The sequence below is a fragment of the Mauremys reevesii genome, linkage group 1 (assembly GCF_016161935.1).
Source record: "Mauremys reevesii isolate NIE-2019 linkage group 1, ASM1616193v1, whole genome shotgun sequence".
Taxonomy (NCBI): domain Eukaryota; kingdom Metazoa; phylum Chordata; order Testudines; family Geoemydidae; genus Mauremys; species Mauremys reevesii.
Genome location: NC_052623.1, coordinates 270,353,466 through 270,376,507, shown reverse-complemented (window position 1 = coordinate 270,376,507; position 23,042 = coordinate 270,353,466). Strand labels below are relative to the sequence as shown.

At 48.1% G+C, this 23,042-nt stretch overlaps 1 protein-coding gene across 2 annotated transcripts; it reads right to left on the bottom strand.

The window, feature by feature from the left end:
• Positions 1-179: 179 nt before the first annotated feature.
• LOC120382720 (histone acetyltransferase p300-like) lies at positions 180-8,106 on the bottom strand. Of its 2 annotated transcripts, none has more exons than XM_039500211.1 (3): positions 7,953-8,106; positions 1,932-2,366; positions 180-1,436 (listed from the first exon to the last, which is right to left on the bottom strand). In XM_039500211.1, exons 1-3 carry the CDS (start codon positions 7,971-7,973, stop codon positions 1,341-1,343), a joined length of 552 nt encoding a protein of 183 aa, XP_039356145.1. In that variant the 5' UTR covers positions 7,974-8,106; the 3' UTR covers positions 180-1,340. The 2 variants fall into 2 exon arrangements, 1 of the variants encoding a protein (XP_039356145.1); XR_005588247.1 differs by lacking the exon at positions 180-1,436 and adding an exon at positions 4,152-4,283 and having other exon boundaries at positions 1,746-2,366.
• Positions 8,107-23,042: the final 14,936 nt, after the last annotated feature.

The window sequence follows — 23,042 nt, the reverse complement described above, 5'->3', positions numbered from 1 at the left end:
CCCTAGCCCCAGGCGTCAGGTGATTTAGTGAGAATTTCAGCTTTCATTTAAAAAAAAAAATTGTTTCGAGCCTGCATCGGTAGAGAAAAAAAGCATGAAAATGTGGCTCAAAATCCTAAGACAAACACACAGACCCCAAAATGTTAAATATTTATTTATTCTCATGATTTTTTGGGGGAGGGGGCTGACTCATGCGCTTTGAACACTTGGTACTGGCAGTACAGTGTGAAGGATGTTATAAAATAACACACTCTAATAACAGTGGTGAACACACATTGTTTAATAGTTTGACTGCACCAGAAAAGAAAACAATATCCTAAAGCATTTTCACAACCAGTGAGTACAGAACAGTTATAGCCCAGAATAGCCACTAATCACTGAGAGATGACCCTCACTACCAAAGGTAGATCAGAGTCTGTGTCCTAGGCTGCAGCGCTGGAGGGGGGGGCACGACACCTGGACCACGGCCTGACCACATTTAAGCAGGTCCATGGAAAATAGGATTGCCACCGACTGGACTGGGTTTTCTACTCTCTTGCCAGTTAAGAGGTGTCACTTGCTGATCTTCGTTTTGTTGATGCCTGTGCGGTGATCTTGTAACTAGCAGTCATGCTCATCATGGCTGGAAGCATGCCATGGCAGCCACCCAGGTCCTGCTCTGTAGGCGCAGCAGGCTGGGGCCTCACCTGACAGTTGCCAAAACCACGATGGTACCTCTCAGCACCAAGGACCAGCCGGGAAGAGAGACAGACATATCACCCAAGGGCCAGGCTTGCCAGCAGGGAGGGGGTCCGGTGTGGAGTAGGGGAGATGGGGTCCTGGGTGAGAACAGTAGCGGGGAGGGGCTTCCAGGGGGCTGAGGCTCTTGAGAGGGGGAAGAGTGGGCCAGGGATTTCAGGTTCTCAGGAATGGTGGGGTACCTGGCAATGGAAGAGGAGGGTCATGCAGAGGGTGGCAAATCTATGTCCCCCAACTTTAAAGGGGGCATATGCTGCACTAAATTCAACCTCCCCTCCCCAGGACCCAGTTCTTCACAGCAACTAGTAGAAACCCAGGGATTTGTGGGGAGAAATAATTCAAGGCAGCTCCTGTAGAAGGCCCATACAGACCCTCTCTCCTGAGATATTTCCGCCCATGACTAACCCAAGAATTACCTGAAAGATTTAATGAAGGATTTTGTCCCATTAGGTTAGTAGCTAAAAGGGCACCTCCAGCATCTTAGCCTTGACAGCCTGACCAACCCCACAGTGCATTGGTCTTACTCAGCTTGAAGTCTGAGGCCACTTTCAGCAGGAGGCTGCAGCACCACTTCATCTTTGAGAAGCACTCCCTGAGCAGGGCTAGTCACTACAGCCTGGAGCTCTGGGACCCTCCTGACCAGCGCTGTCACAAGGAGTGCAGGCTTCAGAGCCAGGCCATAGACACCAGCAGTTTGCCTAGGATGAGAGAGAAGCCTGTCAAGGGCATTGGGAACATAGAGGTGGGATGTTAAACGGCTTTTCAAAATGCTGTGGGGCGAGCATGGACAAACTGCTTCCCCTGGAATAAAATATGCTGCAATCACTGAGAGATTAGTTTTAAGGGAAGTTACTGAGCCCAATTTCCTTACAGTTCATAGTGCCCAGGACAGGTGCTGAGACAGGTAGATGGTCTCTTTCTATTCATGCTGCCCTTATAGAAAACTTTCTCCTTGTCAGGCCATTTATGTATGCCAAGGGACACAGGCCTACTATGCTACGCTATTCTTCTTCTATCTTGCTTAAGCTAATGTCTTTACAGGGTACAGGCCTGTAGGTTCCTTGCGTTACTGCTAAATATAATAAAAGGCTAAACTAGCTCTATAGGCTACACTGCTGGCCTATTGGTGTGGCTGGGGTTGGTGAAGGCAATCCTGGCTGCTGACCTACCACACCGGTCCTCTGCATGCTCACCATCCTCCTTCGGAGCATCTGCGCCTGCTGCCGACGGTGCTGAAGTTGCTGTTGGCGAAGCTTGTGTTTAATGGTGAGGCAAAAGGGCACCGGGCACTTGTTCTCCTGGCAATGCTTTGCATGGTAGCAGCAAAGAGCAATGAGTTGCTTGCAAACAGGGCATCCTCCGTTGGTCTTGCGCTTGCAGCCTTTGGTATGTTGGACAACTCGCTTCATCTTCTGACAGGACGGCAGTGAACAGTTGGCGTTACGACACTGGCAGGCATGGACAAGGGACTGGATGCAGCGCTGGATGCTCGCTCGGCGAGAATCACCAGGGCTCTGGGTGGTTGCAGTTTGCTGGTTGTTGCTTTCATCGTCTAGGCCAAGGCCCAATTTCTCCATCTTGTGGTCGTGGTTTTTAGTGTTATAACAGGTGATGCACAGGTCGTAATCCTGGAAAGAGACCAAACATTTGGAAAATTAAACAGTTGTCTACATAACCTGGCACAATAAATATACAAATGGGGTCATGTTACTAACAAGGGATATGGACTGTGGTTGGGGGAGGGAGAAAAATTGGCCTTTTTGTTGATTGTAAAGCCAGAAGGGACCATTGTGATCATCTAGTCTGACTTCTTGTGTAACACAGGCTATAGGACTTCCCTGGATTAAAGTCTATTTAACTAGACCACTGATTTTAGGAAAATATCCAGTCTTGATTTCAAAGTTTCCAGTGATGGAGAATCTATCACAACCTATGCTAAATTGTTCCAATGGCTAATTACTGTCACTTAAATTGGCATCTTATTTCTAGTGCAGATTTTTCTAGCTTCAACTTCCAAGGCACTGGATCTCATCATATTTTTGCCTGCTAGACTGAAGGGTCTTCGTCACATTTCCGTTCTCCACATAGGTAGCTCTAGATTGATCAAGTCAACCTTTAAACATCTCTTTGTTAAACTCAATAGACTGAGCTGCTCGTAAGCATGTTTTCCATTCTTTTATTCATTCTTCTGGCTCTTCTCTGAACTCTCTCCAATTATATCAACATTTTTTTTAATTGCGAATGGTAGAACCAAACAATATTCCAGTGGAAGTCACACCAGTGCCAAATAGAGATAATATAACCTCTCTTTTCCTACTTGATATTCCCCTTTTTATACAGCCAAGGATCACACTAGCTCTTTTAGCCAGTGTTGCATGGCCTTGCAATGTTCCCTCCATGGGTGGTGGGTCGCCTAGGCTGGGGGAGGCTTTGCCTCCCCAAACAATTAGGCGTGACCCTGCCCCCTGCTGTGACACTCCCTGCATGCGGCTGTGGCTCCAGTCCTCCGGCTCTGAGTCCAGCCCCCCCAGTGCTCTGGGGGTGGGGCCACCCACCTTCCCATGCTCCAAAGCTGGGGCGGCTGAGGCTGTGCGCCGCTCACCCTCCCAGTGCTCCTTTGGGGCTGGGGTCTAGCTGCGGGACTAGGTCAGGGGCTGTGGTGGTGGTGGGGAAGCTCTGGGGGCGGGGGGACATGCTGGCTCCAGCAGGGGTGGAAGGGTTGGGGCCTCCAGCGGAAGGGGTGGGGTGGGGGCTAGCCTCCCCCAGCCAGCGGTTCACATGCCGCTCATGGTTCCGTCTAATTATTGCGCAGACAGCTGTCAGTGTGAACATACAACAGCAGTTTCCCTTCTGCGCTCTCTGAACAGTGCTGTCACTTCCGGCACTGTAACTTTGCCAGTGTAGATGTGCCCTCAGAAAAGCCCAGAAAGCTTTGGAGGAGAAAGAGAAGGCTATTAAGGAGTTAACAAATGAGCTGCATTCAGAGGCAGAGGAGCGATTAGTACTTTTTCAAAAGATGCAGGAGTTAGAGGAGACGTTTGACGGGAGTAGGTATCGGGTACAGGAAGCAAGAGAGGAAACACTCTGTTGGCAGGACCAAGCGGCTGCCAGCTGAAGATCGCTGAAGGGCTATAAATCAGACCGGGATCGGCTGTTGGAGAGAATCAGGGAGTTGGAAAGTGTTTGTAATGTGTTAGAGAGAGAGACGAGGGACACAGCACCAAGTATAGCAGGGTTACAGAAATGCCTGCCACTGCAAGCTCCTTGAGAGAAAAAGCAAGTACGGAGGTACAGATGGTGACAGATTGTGAGAGAGATCAGAGGACCGGAGCATCGATTCCCATTCCCATTGGTATGGTGGAGCCAAAGTACTAGAAGCAGAGCGGGAGAGTTAGCACAGGCTGACACGGTACCTTCAGGAGCAGAGTCGGAGAGTGTCTCAGGAGCCACAGGGAGAGTCAGTTAGCAGTAGCTGCTGGAAGGACGAGGAAGTCCCAGAGTGGCACAGCAGGAGGTGGGGTCAAGCGTCATCTTAGAGGAAGTGACTGGGGATGCAAAGGTCAGGATAAGCTGAGCTGAGCAAAGAGGGAGGAGCTATCCTCTCCTCTGTTAGTGTCTGCCCCTACTGGCGAAGAGGGGGTGCCTTTAGAGACTGTAATTGTTCAGGGACTAGCCCAGTGGTTCTCAAACTTTTTTTTTCCCCCACAGACCATGTGAAAATCGCTGAAGGTCTCGGCAGACCACTTAATGATCTTTCCAAATGTTATTTGTACCGTTACCTAACTATTGTAAAGTGCTTTGGATAAAAGTGCTATAAAAACAATAATAATCAACTTTTTTTTGTTCTACAAATAAAAGCACACAACTGATATGTTAATATCAGTAGTCTTACCTTTCTAATGTGATGGACATGCCCTCTCCCCCCCGCCGAAGTAGCCCCCAAGCTGGGGCTGGGGAGGAGTGGGAGTCTCTCCCTGGCAGCTGCAGCCCTGCAGCTGGGGAAAGTCACCTCTTTCTCTGGCCGCTGCAGCCCTGCACATACCAAATTCCCCCCACTCCCTCGTCTCACCCCACTACCCTTCCCCCCTAGGCCACCACCTCACCTTACATGTGTGTCTTCTCCAGGGTCCAGGCACCTAATTAGTGGAGCTACGCCTGTGCAGCTCCACTAATTAGATGGGTGGCCCTTTATTCTCTTGTGTGTGGCTGCCCAGGCACACACCTTAGAGGGAACTATCTGCGGACCACCTGAATGGAGCTCTCAGACCACTGGTGGTCCGCGGACCACAGTTTGAGATCCTCTGGACTAGAAGATGTGGTGTCACAGGTGACACAAGTAGCTAGTGCCTGTGATGTAGTAATCTCTAGGTTACAACACAGAGAGAGAGACACAACATCCAAGGGATGCCATGTCTGCTCTGCCCTCTGGGCACTTATTGACATTTGGGCGATCACCAGCACTGCCTAGGTCCTTAGAATTTCGTGGACCTTCTTCACCCCCTTGGTATATGCTGGTATCACCTGGCATAACTGCAGAACACCCAGTCTTAATGGACTGAGGAAGGTTGTGGTGTTACCCAGGGTTCTTGCAACCCAAAGCTCTTGGTAACTTTTACTCTGTGCGAGGTGGTGTCAGGAAACAAGTCAGGGGAGACACGGCTGTCCGACCGATAGATGGCTGGCACAAACAGGACAACACAAGAGAGCTTTCACTTAAAGCTAAACTTTACTTAGTCTCAAGCACTTACACATGTCCGCAACAGGTTAGTAACACCGCCCCCCAACCCTGGATAATTACTGAAGCTGAGTGTGGCTCTCGAGTTGCACAGTGGCAGCCTGTCTGCCGGTGGGGAACACAAGATGCATCCAGAGGGAGAGACCAGTCCCAAAGAGTCCCCCTTATTTATACATTAGTAATAGAATGACATGTCCCTTAAAGAAAACTTGTTAAGCAAGCAATTTCAATGGTCAAGCAAGAGAATCCGTCTGATTATTGATTAACCAGGTGTGGGTTTTTCCAGAGTTTGCAGCCTTGAGACCTCAACAGACATTCCTGGGGCACATCCTGCTCTTCTAAAATGTATCAGCAACTTCAACACAATTCTTATCAGGAAGGACGTGGGGTCAAGTTGCCCTTTCTGTGGCAGCCCAAAACCCCCTCTCCTCCTGCCTTGGTCAAGCTGAGATTGCTACATGGCCACGTTTAACAATAAGCCATAGTGGTTTCAGGCACTTTACTGGTTTGCCAAAATCTCCCCTTACAGTGGGTGTGTGAACAGGTAGTTGAACCCCTGGGAGGGCATGAAGTACTTCGTCTCCACACCATTAGCAGTGGGAGGGATGGAGGTCGGGGTCTGCCAAATGGCCTTTGCTTTGGCTTGTATAGTTTTGATGAAAGGTAGAGTGATCCTGGCTGGTCCTTTTGGTGCCTGGATGTCCATCATAGGGGCTTCCGACTCTACCACCGCCTCGGTCTGCAGGTTCATATTCTGTGCCACCCTGTGCAGGAGTTCCTGGTGGGCATGGCTATCTATAGGGGGCGGCCCCGAGATGGAGGTGCCCGCCACTGTTGACCTGAATTTTATGGGTTAGCTGTTATGGCTCACCACTGATTGCATCCAACCAGAAGATTTATAGGTTCTTGTCCAATTCAGACTACAGGCTCCGAGAACTCAGAGAGTTCTATATCGGGAGAGGACTCTTGGGGTGCTTGGCAAAAACACTTACACTGAGGACAATACCAAATCAATAAAAGCTTTATTGAGATTAACAAAAGAATAATAAATGCTATGAAACTTATGACTGCAAAACAGTAAAAGAATTCCAAAACTCCTGGTGGTAACATTCCTATTATAAATACCTTATTATTATTATTTATTACCTTAACCTAACATACCACACCCTTCCTTGAAGACTGGGTAATAGGAGGTGAAGGACCAGCCTTACTCCTGACATGACCGATAATGCGATGGTTCTGGCTTCCCCAATAGTTAGGAATGTTGAGTAGTTCTACTGTACTGCACACACTGAGCTGATAGCATGATGGAAGATAGAATATAGGTAGATAAAAAGTCTATAGAACAGGGGTAGGCAACCTATGGCACGGGTGCCGAAGGCAGCACGCAAGCTGATTTTCAGTGGCACTCACACTGCCCGGGTCCTGGCCACCAGTCCAGGGGGCTCTGCATTTTAATTTAATTTTAAATGAAGCTTCTTAAACATTCTGAAACCTTATTTACTTTACATACAACAATAGTTTAGTTATATAGTATAGACTTATAGAAAAAGACCTTCTAAAAAGGTTAAAGTGTATTATTGGCACGTGAAACCTTAAATTAGAGTGAATAAATGAAGACTCGGCACACCACTTCTGAAAGGTTGCCGACCCCTGCTATAGAATATAGGAGAACAAAGAAAAGAAAAAAGCTCTCTAAGATATCCTTACATTATATTTTTATAGGATCCTGACACTATGCAATTCAGGCCCAACCTACTATACCCAAATCTTACTTTCGTACCCTAAGAAATTTATGGGTACCCTTCTCCTATAGGTTAGTGGATTATGACACTTACTCTCCACATATTAATAAGGATTGTCTCACTCCGAAAACTGCCAAGCTAGGCTCTCTTGGCAACTTCCAGGTTTATGGTGTACCCTGCGGGTACCAACCGGTTGCAGACGCCAGATAAACCTGTTCAGTGTTGGGTGTAGTTCCTCCCTTCGGTTCCCCAAAGTTCAGGGACCATTTCTATCTGTGCCAGTGGTTGCCAGCCTTTATGCTGATTTACTATTAACTGATCATACTTTTAGCTAGTTAGCTGATCTTACCAGATACAGGCCTGTAGGCTTCTTGCATTTCAGCAAAACTTATTCTATGTATAATTATTAGGAAACACATATCATGTGCCTCAACACATCCTAATTTCATAGGAATTAATACTGATAAAATATAAGGATCATATATGAAATAGATTAATTCAGAAAGAGAAACATATTATTTGATATGGCTGGCTGGATTAGTAGGATATAATAGCTAACAAAGTAATCCTAGGAGCTACACCACTGCCTTGTCTGGGGAGGATGATGAGGACTCTAGTGGGGTCACTGGGTCCTCTGGACCCTCTTCGTCTTCAGGGACCTGATGCCCCACTTCTAGCTCTGTGCCAGCCACACCAGTGGCAATCAATTGGAGGGAATAAAAATGGGTGCCTACCTGCAGAATCAGCAAGAACATTTAAATCAGGTCCACTTGCAGATAGCTGCTAAATTGGGGAAATCCAGATGAAAGGTAAAGGCCTACTTTGACAAAAAACAAAGAGAGAATACTTGGAAGATTGGAGACCAAATAATGTTGTTATCTTACAAAGCACCAGAGCATGGGCTGTGTAATCACTGAATCAGACCCTTTTGAATCATCAGAAAACTCAGTTCAGCAGTGTATAAAATTAGGATAACAGGAGGCAAGTGTAATAGAAACAGAATCTACCACGCTAACTCGTTAAAGCTGTATCGATCTTCCAGGTCGCAGGAGTAACTTTCGCCTCAGGACCCAGGTGAGCAACAACCAGCAGAATTGCAACAGCTGGAGTTCAGCAGATCGCAACCATGAAATGACATTAATCTTTCTGATTTAAGGCACCCTTAGCATTGCTCTACTGGTAAGTATAGTGGGGTGACTGCCCCCCTCGTGGAGAACAGGGGTTAAAACAGCCAAGCTAGGCTGATTGGAGTAGCAGCCACAGCTGCGGCCAGTTTAATTAGGGCCCAATTGGCCCCGACAGGAGGGCTGTGGGCCAGAAGCTGGAGGCAGTCTCTCTCTAGGTGGGGAGAGAGAAGGTACCTGAACTGGAGCAGTGCTGCGGAATAGGGCAAGGGAGCTGGAGAGCTCCAGCCTGGTAAATCCCCAGGCTGCAGGCCTTGGTGAAGGCCTACACAGGTACTGGGGTTGCAGAGGTGCAGCCCGGGGTTAGGCAGAGGCAGCTGGTCCGACCCCCTTGCCAATGATGAGCAGGGTCGCCCAGAGGCTTCAGGGAGCCTGGGGTCTTCAGTGGCAGGGAGCCCCTGCCACTGAATTGCCGCCAAAGACCCGGCACTTTGGCGGCGGGTCCCAGGGCGGAAGGACCCCCCACCGCAGGTCTTCAGGGCACTTCAGCGGCGGGTCCAGGAGCGGAAGGATCCCCTGCCGCCAAATTGCCGCCGAAGTCCCAGAGCAGAAGAAGCTCTGGGGGCCCGGGCCCCGTGAGTTTTACAGGGCCCCTGGAGCGAGTGAAGGATCCTGCTCCAGGGGCCCCGAAAAACTCTCATGGGGGCCCCTGCGGGGCCCAGGGCCTGGAGCAAATTGCCCCACTTGCCCCCCCACCCAGGCGGCCCTGATGATGAGTGGCCTTTTACAGACTCCAGTTTGCCCCAGTGAGTGGGGGCTAGATGATGACTGGCAGTAGTCACTGAGGCAAGGTGGGTTTAGAGGGTTGGGGGTTCCCCTGGGAAGGGAGACCCAGAGTGTGGGGGTACTTCTGGGCCAAAACCATGAGGAAAAGGGCCAGGGTCCAGGTGGTACATGGGGCCTGAGGCAGGCAAGACATCAGCCAGCAGAGGGCGCTCCGGAGCTGGAAAAGAGCTAATTCCCAGGACGACCAGCAGGAGGTGCCACGCCAGTGAGTCTTCCCCTCACTACAGTAAGACTGAGCCAAAATGAAGAACTTGGGACTAAACTGTTACAAAAGGTGCAAACCCATGAAACCCGACGACATGTACATGCTCAGTTGCTTGAACATCTGAAGCAGAACACCACAAGGAAAGGTAACGAACTATAAAGGTATACTCAATCAGGGCTGGCCCACAACATTTTGGCACCTGAGGCAGGGAGCTCAAATAACTCCCCCATGCCCCCTCGCTTGGGACAAAATGTTGAAAGGTCTCAATTCTGCCTTCTTCCTGTTCTACTCTTCTCATGGTATTGCTCTGCTACCTACTCCAGTAAAGGAGAACTAACAATTTAAAATGCTCTGTTCAAAAATTTTAAGTAATACTTAACTTTCAAATGCCTGAACAGCAAATGTAACTTTTCTTGTCTGCATAGTAAACACTGGCATTTTTACCTGCTTCAATAATCAAAGTGGTGCTTTCCGTGCCTTCTTGGTTGCAAAGGTTTGAACTGCTTCCTGCTGAAGGTCCACAGTCTGGGCCAGCTCATGCTCTATTGAGATGGTGGCAAGGCCGACCAGCCTCTCCTGTTGTCATACCCCAATGTCCCCCCCCTCAGAGAGTCCCCAGGAAAGGCAGATCAGCACTGTATGTGGCTAACGCTGTTGCAAGCATCAGTCTCTAAGGTACCACAAGTACTCCTGTTTTTTTTGCTGATACAGACTAACACGGCTACCACTCTGAAACCTGTCACAAGAAGAGTGATTTACTGTTTACAACATGCATGACATAACTATTTAATGAGACCCAACTTATACTCCTGAGGGCATTCTGTGCCAAATAATTAAAAATTCTGAGCCAAAAAATAAAAATTCTGCACCCAATATTTTAAAACTCTTCAAAATTCTCAATTTTTATTTGTCAAATAAATGTGGAGGCTCCAGCATGGCATTGGGAAGCACAGGCCACTGGCTGACAGATGGGAGATCACTGTGCAGCTCCCCCCACTCCTCCCCCCGGAGTTAGTGGTGAGGCTGCACCCAAACGCTGACACAGCGCAAGGACCAGGCCTGCCCTGGAAACACATCAGGGCTCTGCCCCTCCATGCCAGGTGCACCAGGTGTGGACAGGCAGGCTCAGCAAGGCAGGATCCAAGTATGGAGTGGCTTAGTGTGGGGGAAATCCAGGTGTGGCTTGAGAGGGTTCTGTGTGGGGCAATCTGGGTGCAGGTGGCTCGGTGGGGGATCTAGTGGGGGGCTCTGGATGCACAGGGACTTGTTGGGGGGTCCTGGGTGCAACGGTAATGGGATTCTGCAGGGGGGATTCAGGTGATGGTGGTTGGGGCTCAATGGGGGGGTCTGATTGTGTGTGGGGGATAGAGCTCAGCAGAGGGGTCTGGGTGTGAGGGGCTCAGTAGGGGTCCAGATACTGGGGGAGTGGGGCTCAGTGGGGTGAGGATCCAGGTGCAGCTGGTTGGGTCTCGGTGGGGTGGAGATCAGGGTGTGGGTGGCTCATCAAGGTGTGCCAGGTGCAGGGGGAGTGGGGCTCAGCAGGAGGGTTCTGAGTCTGTGGGGGGGGGGGAGTGAGGCTCGGCAGGAGGGCCAGGGTATGAGGCAGTCTGGATGCACAGAGGAGCAGCTCCCTGTACAGGGATCCCTCCCCTTGCACTTGAGGAGTGATGGGTGCAGGGAGCAGGAGCAGGATGAGGGGACTTTGCAGAGCTTTCTGCATCCGGGGGAGAAATCTGGGTCTGACCCAGCCCTGGATGCCATGCAGGGGAAGAGGAAGTCCCATCCTCCCCAGCCCAGCCAGGTCTAGCAGCTGAGCCCGGCGCAGGGTAGGAGCCACCAGCTGGGTCTTCCCCAGTCCTGCCTCCTGCCCCACAGTGATTTACCTCTCTGCAGGCTGCCTTGGGCCCACAAAACATATTGCTGGAAAGGGTCATGTGACAGCTCTTGTAGCTTCCCTTTGCTTCCCTGTCAGAAGGTCATTTTTCTGTGGGAGAGATAAATTCTGCACATGCGCAGTGGCACATAATTCCCCCAGAAGTACAATTTAAAATGAACCAGCTAGTTGTTTTAAACAAGGATCAATATATAGGGAAAGAGATGATTTGCCCTGCGTATAGAATGTATGTTGTAACTATCAATCACTGATGCATTACAATCTCTAAGATTGGGAAAGGTTCCTGATGTAATTAAAAAAAAGATGACCAGGTGTTGAGTTGGTATTGCCCTAAATGTTTTCAAAGGCTGGGAAAGGAGTGATCCATGTGTTTGGATTTGTGCCAGCATTTATCAGTAGGTACAATGAGACAGCTGGGATCTGACACACCTCACCCCAACTGAGACAGTTGTTCTCTTTCTAAAGATTGTATGATGACATGATCCTTGTATGTCTCATTCATGATCTCGTTACCAGTGTTTGACCGAGACAAGGATGTGTACAGGCAATTGGCGGCTGTCCATCCTATAGGTCACCTTGACGATGACATCTACAGCAAATGCGTCAATGTGCCTCCCTTGGTGGTCCATCACACTTCAGCTTGAACCTGGAAAATTCCACAGATGACCTGTTGCTCTGAAAAAGGACCTTGGTACATCTGTAGATGTAATGTGTTTGAGACAGACGCTGTCCTTTGTGGACTACAGGGAGAAGAATTACGGAATAATTCATCATCATTGCCGTGCCTGGTAACGCTGACCAAGTGGAAGACTCTGATGGAGAGGGTGACCTATGCTGGAAATGGCCAATTTGGCATGGTAACCAATCAAAAGAGGTACCAATATGGTCCCTTGGTGTGTCCTGTCACAGACCCAAACTTTTGTTTTACTCCAAAGCAACCTATTTTGATAGGGAACCCAGCAATTTCCCCTATTCCCACTTTTGAAAACATCACCATCATTCAGTCTGACCCAGCCTATTAGGATTTAACTATCCAAAGTACACCCACATTTCTTGTCTATATTCCTCCTCATACAAATTACTAACAATATGGCTAAAGCTAAGCTATTAATTAATGAATGAAGGTGATGAGTCTTCAATAACCCCCAGCAGGGGCGGCTCCAGGCCCCAGCACGCCAAGCGCATGCTTGGGGTGGCATGCCGCGGGGGGCGCTCTGCCGGTCGCTGGGAGGGCGGCAGGCGGCTCTGGTGGACCTCCCGCAGGCATGCCTGCGGAGGGTCCGCTGGTCCCGTGGCTTCGGTGGAGCATCTACAGGCACGTCTGCGGGAGATCTACCGGAGTCGCGGGACCGGCGACCAGCAGAGTGCCCCCCGCGGCGTGACACCGTGCTTGGGGCGGCAAAATGGCTAGAGCCGCCCCTGGCCCTCGGGAAGGATATTGGGTTAAAAGGATGGGTTATTGCCCAAGGAATTGCAATAGGGGTTATTTGCATTGTTTTAGGATGCATGCAGTATAAACCCGAGAAGTATAGGCAAAGACCTAGACAGGTACCAAATATTAATGATGGAGAATATATATCCATGGTACCCAGGGTACCATTCCAGAAACACATCGGGGTTCTGAGGCTCACCTTTATGATACCCTTCCTCCACCCCACGAGGTAGAATATGGCATAACTGTTCCTATTATTTTCTTATAACAGGTTATAATAGGTTTATATTAAAGTATTCTGGCTGTAACGCAAGGGACCTACAGGCCACATCCTCTGTGTTGAGCTAAGGCAAAGTTAGCATACATCTGTTTGGGACCTTTCACCCAGATAGCAAAGCTGGTATACATATGTTTGGGACCTTTCACCCAGATAGGTGGTGATGAGTTAAAGCATAAAGTCCATATATGGCTGTGACCTTTAACATAGATAAATAAAGGATGCATTGAAGCAGGTTGGCATAAGGGGCTTCCTAAGTTCATATCCTCTTTAAACTTAACAGGTACACCACAAGGAAATAACCGATATAACTGAGTAGGACAGAAATAACAAATGTGAGAATGATCTACTGTCATTAATGTGTGTGGATATGTCGTCAATATGTATAAATATGCCAGCCTATGGAGTAAGTGTACCCTCATGTATTGTGGCTGAGGAAACCAAGTCTGGACATAGAAGCAGGGGCTCAGGTGTTCAAGCCCTATAAGAGGGGTGACCCACCGGGCCAAGGCAGCTTCGTTAGTTCTTTGTCTATTAATTGGTTACTGTTTTACTTAACTAATGTACTTTATTAACTTAAACTTACAATTAAGAACTAAGTTAGCTTCTTTAGCTCTTAGATCTTTAGCTTCTCCTGAGCTCTGCACCTCCCACTCAAGAACTGAGGAACCTGGACCCAAACTCTCTTGGCATGCCAGAGGTGAGGCTGGGCCTTGTCTCTTACCGCCAGGTTATCAGGGATGGGTGTAAGCTTTACAGTATACAAGATCACACATATCTCTAGGGCTGTATTATTGCATTTGTAAGGCTGATTATCTTACCATTTGATTACTATTTGATTATTATTCCATTTAGCTCAATAAAAGGCTACATTTGTCTCAGTATGAGTGTCCTGTCTTACATCCCGAGGGTCCTTGCAAACTCTATGTAGCCTGCTTCTGGGACAAGAACCTTATTATCTTCTGATCAGATTATTTGACGAGCTTGTAACCCATACTATCCAAATTAATAATATGAACCTCCTAAAATCAAGCAATACCCTCCCTACTCTTGTGGGCTGGCCTGTGAGTCCATAGTCCAGTGAGCCCCAAACTGGGGGGCATGCTCCCCCTAGGCTGGTGTGTAGGAATATTCGGGGGGGGAGGTGCTGCAGGGCCTAAGTCAGTCCTCACTGGGGGTGGGGAAGAAGTGCCACACTTCCAGACCTGCTCCACTCCCAGCCTTACTCCATCCCCAACCCCATTCAGCCCCCAGTCATGCTACACCTCCAGGCCAGATCCACCTCCAACTCCATTCTGCCCCCTGCTCCACCCCCAGCCCTGCTCTGCCCTCATTTCCTCTCTATGGCCCCTGACCAGATCCACCTCTAACTCCAGCTCCTCCCCCATCCCCAGCTCCACCTTCAGCCCAAGCTCCGCTGCTGAGGAATCCTTGGATGGGCAGTAATGGCGGGGAGGGGTGCAGACAGATTCCATTAATGGTTGGAGGGGAGGGCGACTGAAAATGTTTGTGTACCACTGTTCTTGTCTCATGATACTGGGGAAGGCCTTTCTGGTAGCAGCCACATGCCTATTTGTTATGTTGTTGGTTTGTTTTATAATGAAAATAAGCTCACAGTAGTTTTTTTAAAATATAGAGCTGGAAAAATACTGAAACTTTATTTTAATCAGTAACTCAAATATTTTTTCAGTTCAGTTCCAGATCAGTCAGTAGAACAAAATTATGGTTCCTGTTCAGTACCAGTTTAAACACCAGTTTGAACTGGTTTTCTGGTTCTGGTTCAACTCCCTGGGCAGAATAGATTATTTGGGCAGTTCAGATATCAGGTACGACATCTAAGTGCTCTGTGTGGTTCTAAAATAAGCAACACAGGGACAGAGAATGATTCTAAGCATCTAAACAATAAGACTGGCTCAGCAATTCCTTGCTAAATAAGCAAGGAATTGCTAAAGGAGGTAGGGGGGTGGAGTGGCTCCTGGGCCAGGGCTGTCAGGATCCGGGGTGGATGGCAGGGGCCTGGAGAGGGGAAAAGGCAGGTCAGGCAGAGGGAGGCAAATCTATGTCCCCCCAAACACTTTAAATGGTGCATCCACTTCCCTAAATCCAACCCCCAGAGTTAGGTTGCAGGGTGAGAGAAATGCCCCATCACACAGGCAGGGAGATTTTTAAAAGGTACAAAAGGGAGTTAACCATGTTGCCAACTCCTGCAATTTTATGGTGGCTCTGGCAACAACTGGTGATCTTTCTGAAGCCCGAGGGGCTCAGCTTTCATTTAAAAATCAAACAAACATAAAAGGAACTTCCTCAGCCTCCCACTTGCAGAAAAAAGCTTGACCAGGTGATGGGAGTGTAACCCCCACCAGGCTCAGAAACCAGCAGGAAAATGCAAAGCACCAAATGTTTTTTTTTTTTTAAATCTTCTGGACCCTCTGCTTCGCTGTGCTGCCCTAGGTGTGGGGCATGGGGGATGCCCAACAGCTCACTGGATATGGATTTTCCCCAGGGTCCCTCCCTCTCTCTGTGGGAAGATGGCCCTGCCCCTTCTCCCAGGATTGACAGGGCAGGGGGTGTCTCCTCCAATCGAAAGGGGGTCCCCCAATATCCTCACCCCTCTTCTTTGCATCCGGCTGCTCCCGACCACGTGCATCTCTTGGGTGGGGAGAGGCGCAGAAGTGCTGTGTCACGCCCAGGTGTAACCAGTGCCACACACTCAACTTATCCCTACTGGTGTCAGCAGCCAGCTTGCCACCACAGCCCCATCACTGACCCTCCGGTTGCACAGCCAATGGGCATTTGCCCCTGCCTGTGTGCAGCCAATCAGCACTGGTGACGGGAGACATCAACCTCCACCACCATCCCAGAAGGAGCCCTCACTGAAACCCAATGCAGCAAATTCCTATTAAAATAAGCCCTGAGCTGCCTGCTCCTTCCTACCCCCAACAGACCATACTCAAGCATGCAGTGTTTCCCCCAGGAATTGAAATTAGGGGGGGAGGGTCAGGGCCTATGAGGGATGAGACTGTGAGGGTGAAGGTGGGCTCTATGGCACCATAGTAAAAACTGAAAAATGTTTCATGACTATTTTATTAAATTTAACTCATGTTTTAAAATCATCACACAAATTAAAGTTGGCTACTCAAGCCTTCTGTGAAGCACTACATCTACATCCTTCTTGGTTTCTTGTTATAATTTTGCACAACTCTGTTAATGAACTTCTTGAATGCAGTGCGTTCATCTTTGGTGGCTTCTCGTGTGTCCGGTAATTCCATTTCTTCAACTGATATGCTCATTAGTTCATTCACATGATCAGGCAGAAGGCAGCTTCTTTCAGAACACAAAATTCTATTCAGTGATGAAAAAGAACACTCAGCTGTAGCTGTTGTGACTGGGAGTAGCAAGAGATGAATTCCTACTTTTTTCATCCCAGGAAACAGAACACAAAGATCAGTTTGAGCCACTAGTGATGACAAAAAAGAAGTTGAAGTCAAATCTTCATTCATTCATCGTATGATATTCCACTCTGTGTTCAAATTCTCTGTTCTGTCCTGAGCACATGGCAGCCCCATTGCTGGTAGTGCCTCACTCCACTCAACTGTCAGTGTTTTATAGGACAGGGATCTGTAAAAGCTACGTAGAGGTTGAGTAGAATCTATAAGTCGCTGTTGTAGATTTTTAAGAATCAAGTCTATGTACTTTTTCAATTGTCTTAACAAACACTTCTTGTCCTCTTCACTTAAAGATTCAATATAAATTCCTTCATTAGTCAACTTCTGGACTGAAGTCTTTGCTTCATTCAGTACTTTTTCAATGGATAGCTCTCTGATTGATCCAAATGTAGCTTCTATTGCTGGACAAAGATCTACTACTGTTGTAGCAGATGCCTGGATGGCATTGTTTAATGACCCAAGTGGTTTCAACAGTAGACTTACAAGGGAGAGCATGCCAATAGTGTTCTCTGAACGTAGTAGCAAAAGTAATCCACCAGCTACTTAGATCCATCCCATCTTGGTAGATACTTTCCAAAGTCAGTAATAACAGCTGGAGTAGTTTTAAGACAAGGATCGCTCATGAGAAAGCCAGAGGGTTTTCCCAGGTTGGACTAATTTGAACTTCAGTCCCAGTGTATCTTCTATATTTTCCAAGATATTCAGTCTTTTTGGACTCTTGCTGAGTCCAAATGAAGACATAAATTTATAGCTGTTTTTATGTCTTTTGAAGAGTCTGCAGCCCGTACTAGTGCTAGTTGGAGTAGATGGCCTCTGCAGTGTATATAGGAGAGATTAGGGTTACACTTTTCTCTGAGCAAAGCTTGTACTCCACCATGTCTTCCAGAGAAGTTTGCAGCTTCATCAAATGCACAAGTAGCCATCTGTTTGGGGTCCAATTGACAAGCATTTAACTCTTCTAAGATGTGGGTCATCACAGCTGCAGTGTGCGGAGCCCCCTTGCTGTCCCTATGTGTAGGAGCCAGAGTGGGGATGTGCTGAGCAAGCCCCCGACCCTGCTCCCCGACAGGAGCTCGAGGGACGGATTAAAATGTCTGAAGGGCTGGATGCGCCCATCGGGCTGTAGTTTGCCCACCCCAATCTATGGAGCCTAATCAGCTCTGTAGAGGGGCAGGTCAAATAGTACTTGTGACTCAGGCAGACCATCAAGCAAAACATCTGTCCCCACCCTCTCTCTTGATGCCCTCAATCAGCACAGGCTAAGTACAGTTCTACTGCCCTTTACCAGGGCCAGTGCAAGGATGTTTCGCACCCTAGGCGAAACTTCCACCTTGCGTGCCCCCCCCCCCCACGGCAGCTCCCCACCCTCCACCCTGAGGCTGATTGGCACCGCAAGCCTGGGAGGCGAAAGAAGTGAAGCAGCTCACCCCTGCTCTGCCTCCTCCCCAAGCACTCCGTGGCCGCTTCACTTCTCCCGCCTCCCAGGCTTGCGGCGCCAATCAGCTTAGGTGCTGCAAGCCTGGGAGGCGGGAGAAGTGAAGCATCTGTGGTGTGCTTGGGGAGGAGGCGGGGCAGGGGTGAGCTGGGGCGGGGAGTTCCCCTGCGTGCCCACCCCTTACTTGCTGCAGGTGGCCCTCCCCGCGCTCCCCTGCCCCAGCTCCTTCCGCCTAAATGCCGGCAGTGACCGGGACAGACGAAGATCTGGCTGCCACGGTCACTGCCGAAGAAAATGGCACCCCCAAAATCCTAGCACCCCAGGCGACTGCCTAGGTCGCCTAAATGGTTGCACCGGCCCTGCCCTTTACTCATACAATAAAAACAACAACATTTCATTACCCACCCTGCAGTCAAGTGATTTGTAACCCAACCCCAGCCAAAATCTATCACTTGGGCAACACAGCTCTGTTTGCTGGATACCTAGGTAGATTAGATGTGAATGTAAATACAATCTGGTCCTGAAGCCTCTTCCTCCAGCCCCCAGCTCATCACTAGCTGTCAGGGAGATCTCATTTAGACTTTGCTTACAAATCATCATTTGAAATTATTAGGTTGGCCAACATCACCGAAATGAATGCACTGACATTGTCATAAAAAACAACAGCTGTATAAAGAAACTAGTCTATGTTCATACTTTTCGAATCTATTATACTTTTTTCAGATACATGTATTTATCATATCAAAGTGTGTATTAATGTTTCAATTTCAATTCAAATTTCCAAACAATCACTAAATTGGCAACACTGCATGTAACTAGTTCACAAAACTGGGGGGGGGGAATTCAGGGGGGTGTAGGGAAATCCCTGCAAGCATGCTCATTAATATAGAGTGCGTTACCCAAAGGAAAGTATCGCAGAGCCCACTACAGAGGGGCTATCAAAGTAACCACACCTCCCCTGCTGCTGATGGGAGCCCAGGAATGCAGTGGTGCAAACACATTAATACATTGCTTAAGACAGTCTAGGCTCTGTAACAGTACTGAGGGAGAGAAACCCTGGGAGAGTAAAAAGCTGGGGGAAGGGGAGGGCATGTTTGCACCCCGCCCATCCCTGCAGTGGTTGGGCCTGTGCTGGAATAGCAGAGGTCTGGCCGGATGGAGCCATTTCCTGGAATTGATGTCATGCATCTCCCACTCCCCACCGCAAGGCAGCTGCTACATCCTGTGACTGACAGAACACACGCAGAGCTCTGGGGAAAGGAGGCATGAATTTCATTTCTTGTGTGTAGGTATTCGACTATGTAGACTTGATGCAACCTGCTGAATTTGTTTGGGGGAAATGCTGTGCTTTTAAAAAAACAAAAATGTTCTGATTGTTCATGCAGCACAGGGGTGGCTTTAGCTATTTTGCCTTACGCCTAGTTCACACTGTGAGGGGCCTGACTCATGATTTTGGGGTTTCTAGTGGTACAGATGCTAGTATGTACAGGACAGTTCTGATGACCCAGTTGTTTAAGCAGAATTTAAGTTGGTTGGAGAGAAGCTGGTCTTGGAAATAGTTCTGTGCTGCTCTGGGTGCTTTCTGTCTGCTGCTGTCTGATTTAGCGCTGGCAGCAGAATGCAGAAAATACACCAGACAGGCCTTCAGTCCCTTCCCCCATCTTTTTACTTCCCTAGGGCCTATCTACGCCAGACAAGCGATCTGCCAGTGTGGGATCGTGTGTGGAGGCCTGGACTTGAGAAATATAACATCCACATAACTGTCTAAAGCTTATGATCTTTTATAAAAACACACAGAAAAATGTCTTTGAGGATCAGCAATTGTCTGGGAAGTTAATGGTGTCCTAAAGTTACCCAGTTAAGCCAGTGCAGTTAGAGATTAATGTGACTGGTTCAGAAAGTCTGCTAAACACTGTCCCACAATGCACTAGTCACTCTCCAGTTGGTCTGTCTGGTGTACTTTCTGCACTCCACTGCCCAGGGCGCAGCTTGGCTGGAAGTCACTTAGTCATACAAATACTGCTGCAAAATACACCGCAGCTCATTGGCAATCTCCATAGCAATCAACTCTTCCTCTTCCACAGGTGCATTCAAATAGTACATCTCTGAGCAGACTATCATCCAACTGGCCTGCAATGCCAAGCAATGCCAGGCAAAAAACTAAGGATGGCAAGACAAAATTATATGATCAAGGACCAGAATAACCAGTCCAGAGTGGGCAGAAGACAGGCCCCTTCAACACTGAGACTGTGCCTCTCCACCCAGCCCAACCAACACTCAAGGACAGCGAGAGGCCAGCAACATTAACGCTGGATGATAAGGAGGGGCAGTAGGGAAGACCAGGATGCAGAGGAGCATGACAGGGAACTACCAGGCTCCTAGGACATTTTGGGGTCCCCCAGGATGACCACGTCAGAAGACTTACAGGGATGGTGTGTTCGACATAGCAGACATGTTGGAGGGGATGGAATCGAAGGAAGAGGCATCCTTTAAACAACATAACATTTTATTGCACAATAGACCAAGAACAGTTGAGATAGAGCAGATGTGAAACCTGACTTTTCCAGGTCCATGTTCAAAGCAGAGACACAATAGGCATAAGGGTTTATGAGTGTTTGTCAAGCCTTATCTACACACAAACTGGAACCAAAAACTAAAGTGGTCGTGATTTACACTGTTAGCCACAAGTCAGTACGTGGACATGTATTTCAAGAATAGGAGTGTCCTATTTCAATATTCATAGACAAGATGTTTAACTATTTCATTCTCTCACCTGCTATGTAGGTTTGAGGACTTTTCTCCACAGCAAAATGTATTGAAATGGCTCTGTTACAGCCCTTGTCTTTTCTGCTTTGGCTAACATTGCTCTACTGAGGTAACATTTTAATCTAACTCCAAAGGAAGACAATAAAAAGGTCCCGCAGCCAGAGCCGGTGCTAGGCATAAGCAGACAATACATTGCTTAGGGCCCCAAAAAGCTCCCGGGGGACCCCTATTTATTAATAGTATGTGTTGTGAGTGGGGGTGGCCCCCAAAATATTCCTGCTTAGAGCCACCAATGCGGCACTGCCTGCAGCCCAAGTGAAATCCTCAGCGACATCTATGCCACCTTCACCACTTTGCTCCTAGTTGCCTCCATAGGGCTTGTACTAGGATACTGACAGAACCAGCTGGATGGGCCACTCTTAGCTGGTGTAATTGCTGGCTGGTTCCCTTTTCCTCTCACCGGGGCCGACCCTAGACCAAATGGTGCCCCAGGCGAGGAGTGTCTTCAGTGGCCCACACTTCATTTGTTAAACTTTTGAATACTTTATTTTTTATTGCATTTGTAGCCCATATCATGGCTTTGATGCACAATTTGCATGCATGAGTTATCCCTGCCATATAGTCACTACTTACACTCTTCAAGTCTTAAAACACAAGTATGCTTTTACAATTACACAAGGTTCACAATATTGCAGCTGGGCTCTCACTTCAGTTCGTTCTTACTCACTGACTGGCGACGCCCTGCCCCTTGTATACCCACGAGGGCATGGCTGACAACATTCTAGGAGGTTCCAGGAAAATGTAGTTCTCACAGTCTGGGAGGTTCCATGAGATTCTACAAAGGTCCAGAACATTCGAGGTGGTTAGTAAAAAATGGATCCACATACAGAATACCTGAAATGTTTCTTCAAACATTCTATTTTCCCTTTTGTCACTAACAACAGAAACAGCACCCCGAGCCCAGCGCCCCTGAAACCCAGAACTCCATGGGGCCACCTGCGTTGCCTGTCCCTAAATCCAGCCCGACCTCTCACTCCCACAGCTCCACTCCCTGAGGCTGGTGCCTGTTTCATCTCCTCCACATTGGGCTGAAGCGGAGGAAGTCACAGTGATGCCGCATCACCAGCTGCTTTTACAGGCTCTACTTAAAAAGTAATTTACCAAGGGACGAAAAGGGGCATTTGGTTAGCGATTGCTCCTCCTCCATTACCACCTCAGACATTCCAACTTTTTTTTTTTTTAATAAAACTTTAGAAATAGCAGCTGAACCTTGGAGAAGCCAGCAGCCGCTCTCCCAGCCCTTAGTCTAAGGTGTGGTGGTGTTTGTTAAACACTTAAATGATAGAGTAAAAAAAAAAAAATGGAGCCCAAACCCTTCTCCTCCAGCAGATTAGCTCTAGTGGATAGTTTAGGTGCTGCCAGTGGCATTTATTGTACTAAATAAGGTCTCTTCACTGTCGCCTTCTCCCCCCTCTTCATGTCTGTTGAATACTCCGGTTGTCTCGTTATATGCCAAGGTTGGAAGCTTTTTGGGATGGGAATATTGAAAAAACACATCCCATTCCTAGCCCAATAGAGCCCTGATCCATGCTGGGACACCTCTAGCTGCTAACACAATAAAAAGATCTTCATTCAGGCACAGTATCCTTCCAGAAAAATGGTACCCACTCATCCAAGTTACAAATGTAAAGAACTAGAAAGCTAAACGAACCCTATGAATCCCTTCTTCAAGGCTTAGCAGCTCTGGAGAGACCTTTGTTGTGTAATGTGCAGTGAAAGTGCTAAACTGCACAACTTTAAATCCAGACTGGCGCGTGTGCTCTCTCTCTCTTCTCTACCTCAAAGAGCAGTTATTGGGTGGGATACAGGAACTCCTGGGTGAAATCCTAGAAGTTGTGATATACAGGAGGTTAGACTAGATGAACAATGTGGTCCCTTGTGGCCTTAAAAAAATAAATCTATGAAGCTGAAAGATGCAGAGGGAAGATGCAAAAGTTTTTTGCAAAGGACTTCTTGACCATGTATAAAGGGCCCTCCCACCTATACATTATATGGGAAACAAACACATTCACCTTCTGTAAGGAGAGTTGCATGCATTTTAAAACCCTTGTTTTGGTATTTGACAAGGCCAGGTATCACTACCCCTACAACAACCCCCCCACCCCCGAAACTGAAAATGCTATATCACGTTTACATGGCCAAAATTAAAAGGCAGTGATAGAAGAGCCTTATAACTCTGAATTCAGCTAAGACCTGTTTCTTTAAACTGATTGTTAACATTCATATAATATTGACTCTGAACAAAACCAAGTTCAGTGAGAGCAGTCAGTGTGCAAGATACCCCACTGCACCTCATGGGTGCCTGACTGCATCTCCGGCTGTTATTCCAGCTCACAACA

What these genes read in the sequence shown, in the direction of transcription:
- LOC120382720 (XM_039500211.1), bottom strand. Translation starts at nt 7,973, where the DNA reads ATGTTCTTGCTGATTCTGCAG. An exon ending in TGTTCTTGCTGATTCTGCAG is followed by an intron (nt 2,367 to 7,952) that starts GTAGGCACCCAT and finishes GTCTCTTTCCAG; the next exon opens with GATTACGACCTGTGCATCAC. An exon ending in AGATGCTCCGAAGGAGGATG is followed by an intron (nt 1,437 to 1,931) that starts GTGAGCATGCAG and finishes CTCTCATCCTAG; the next exon opens with GCAAACTGCTGGTGTCTATG.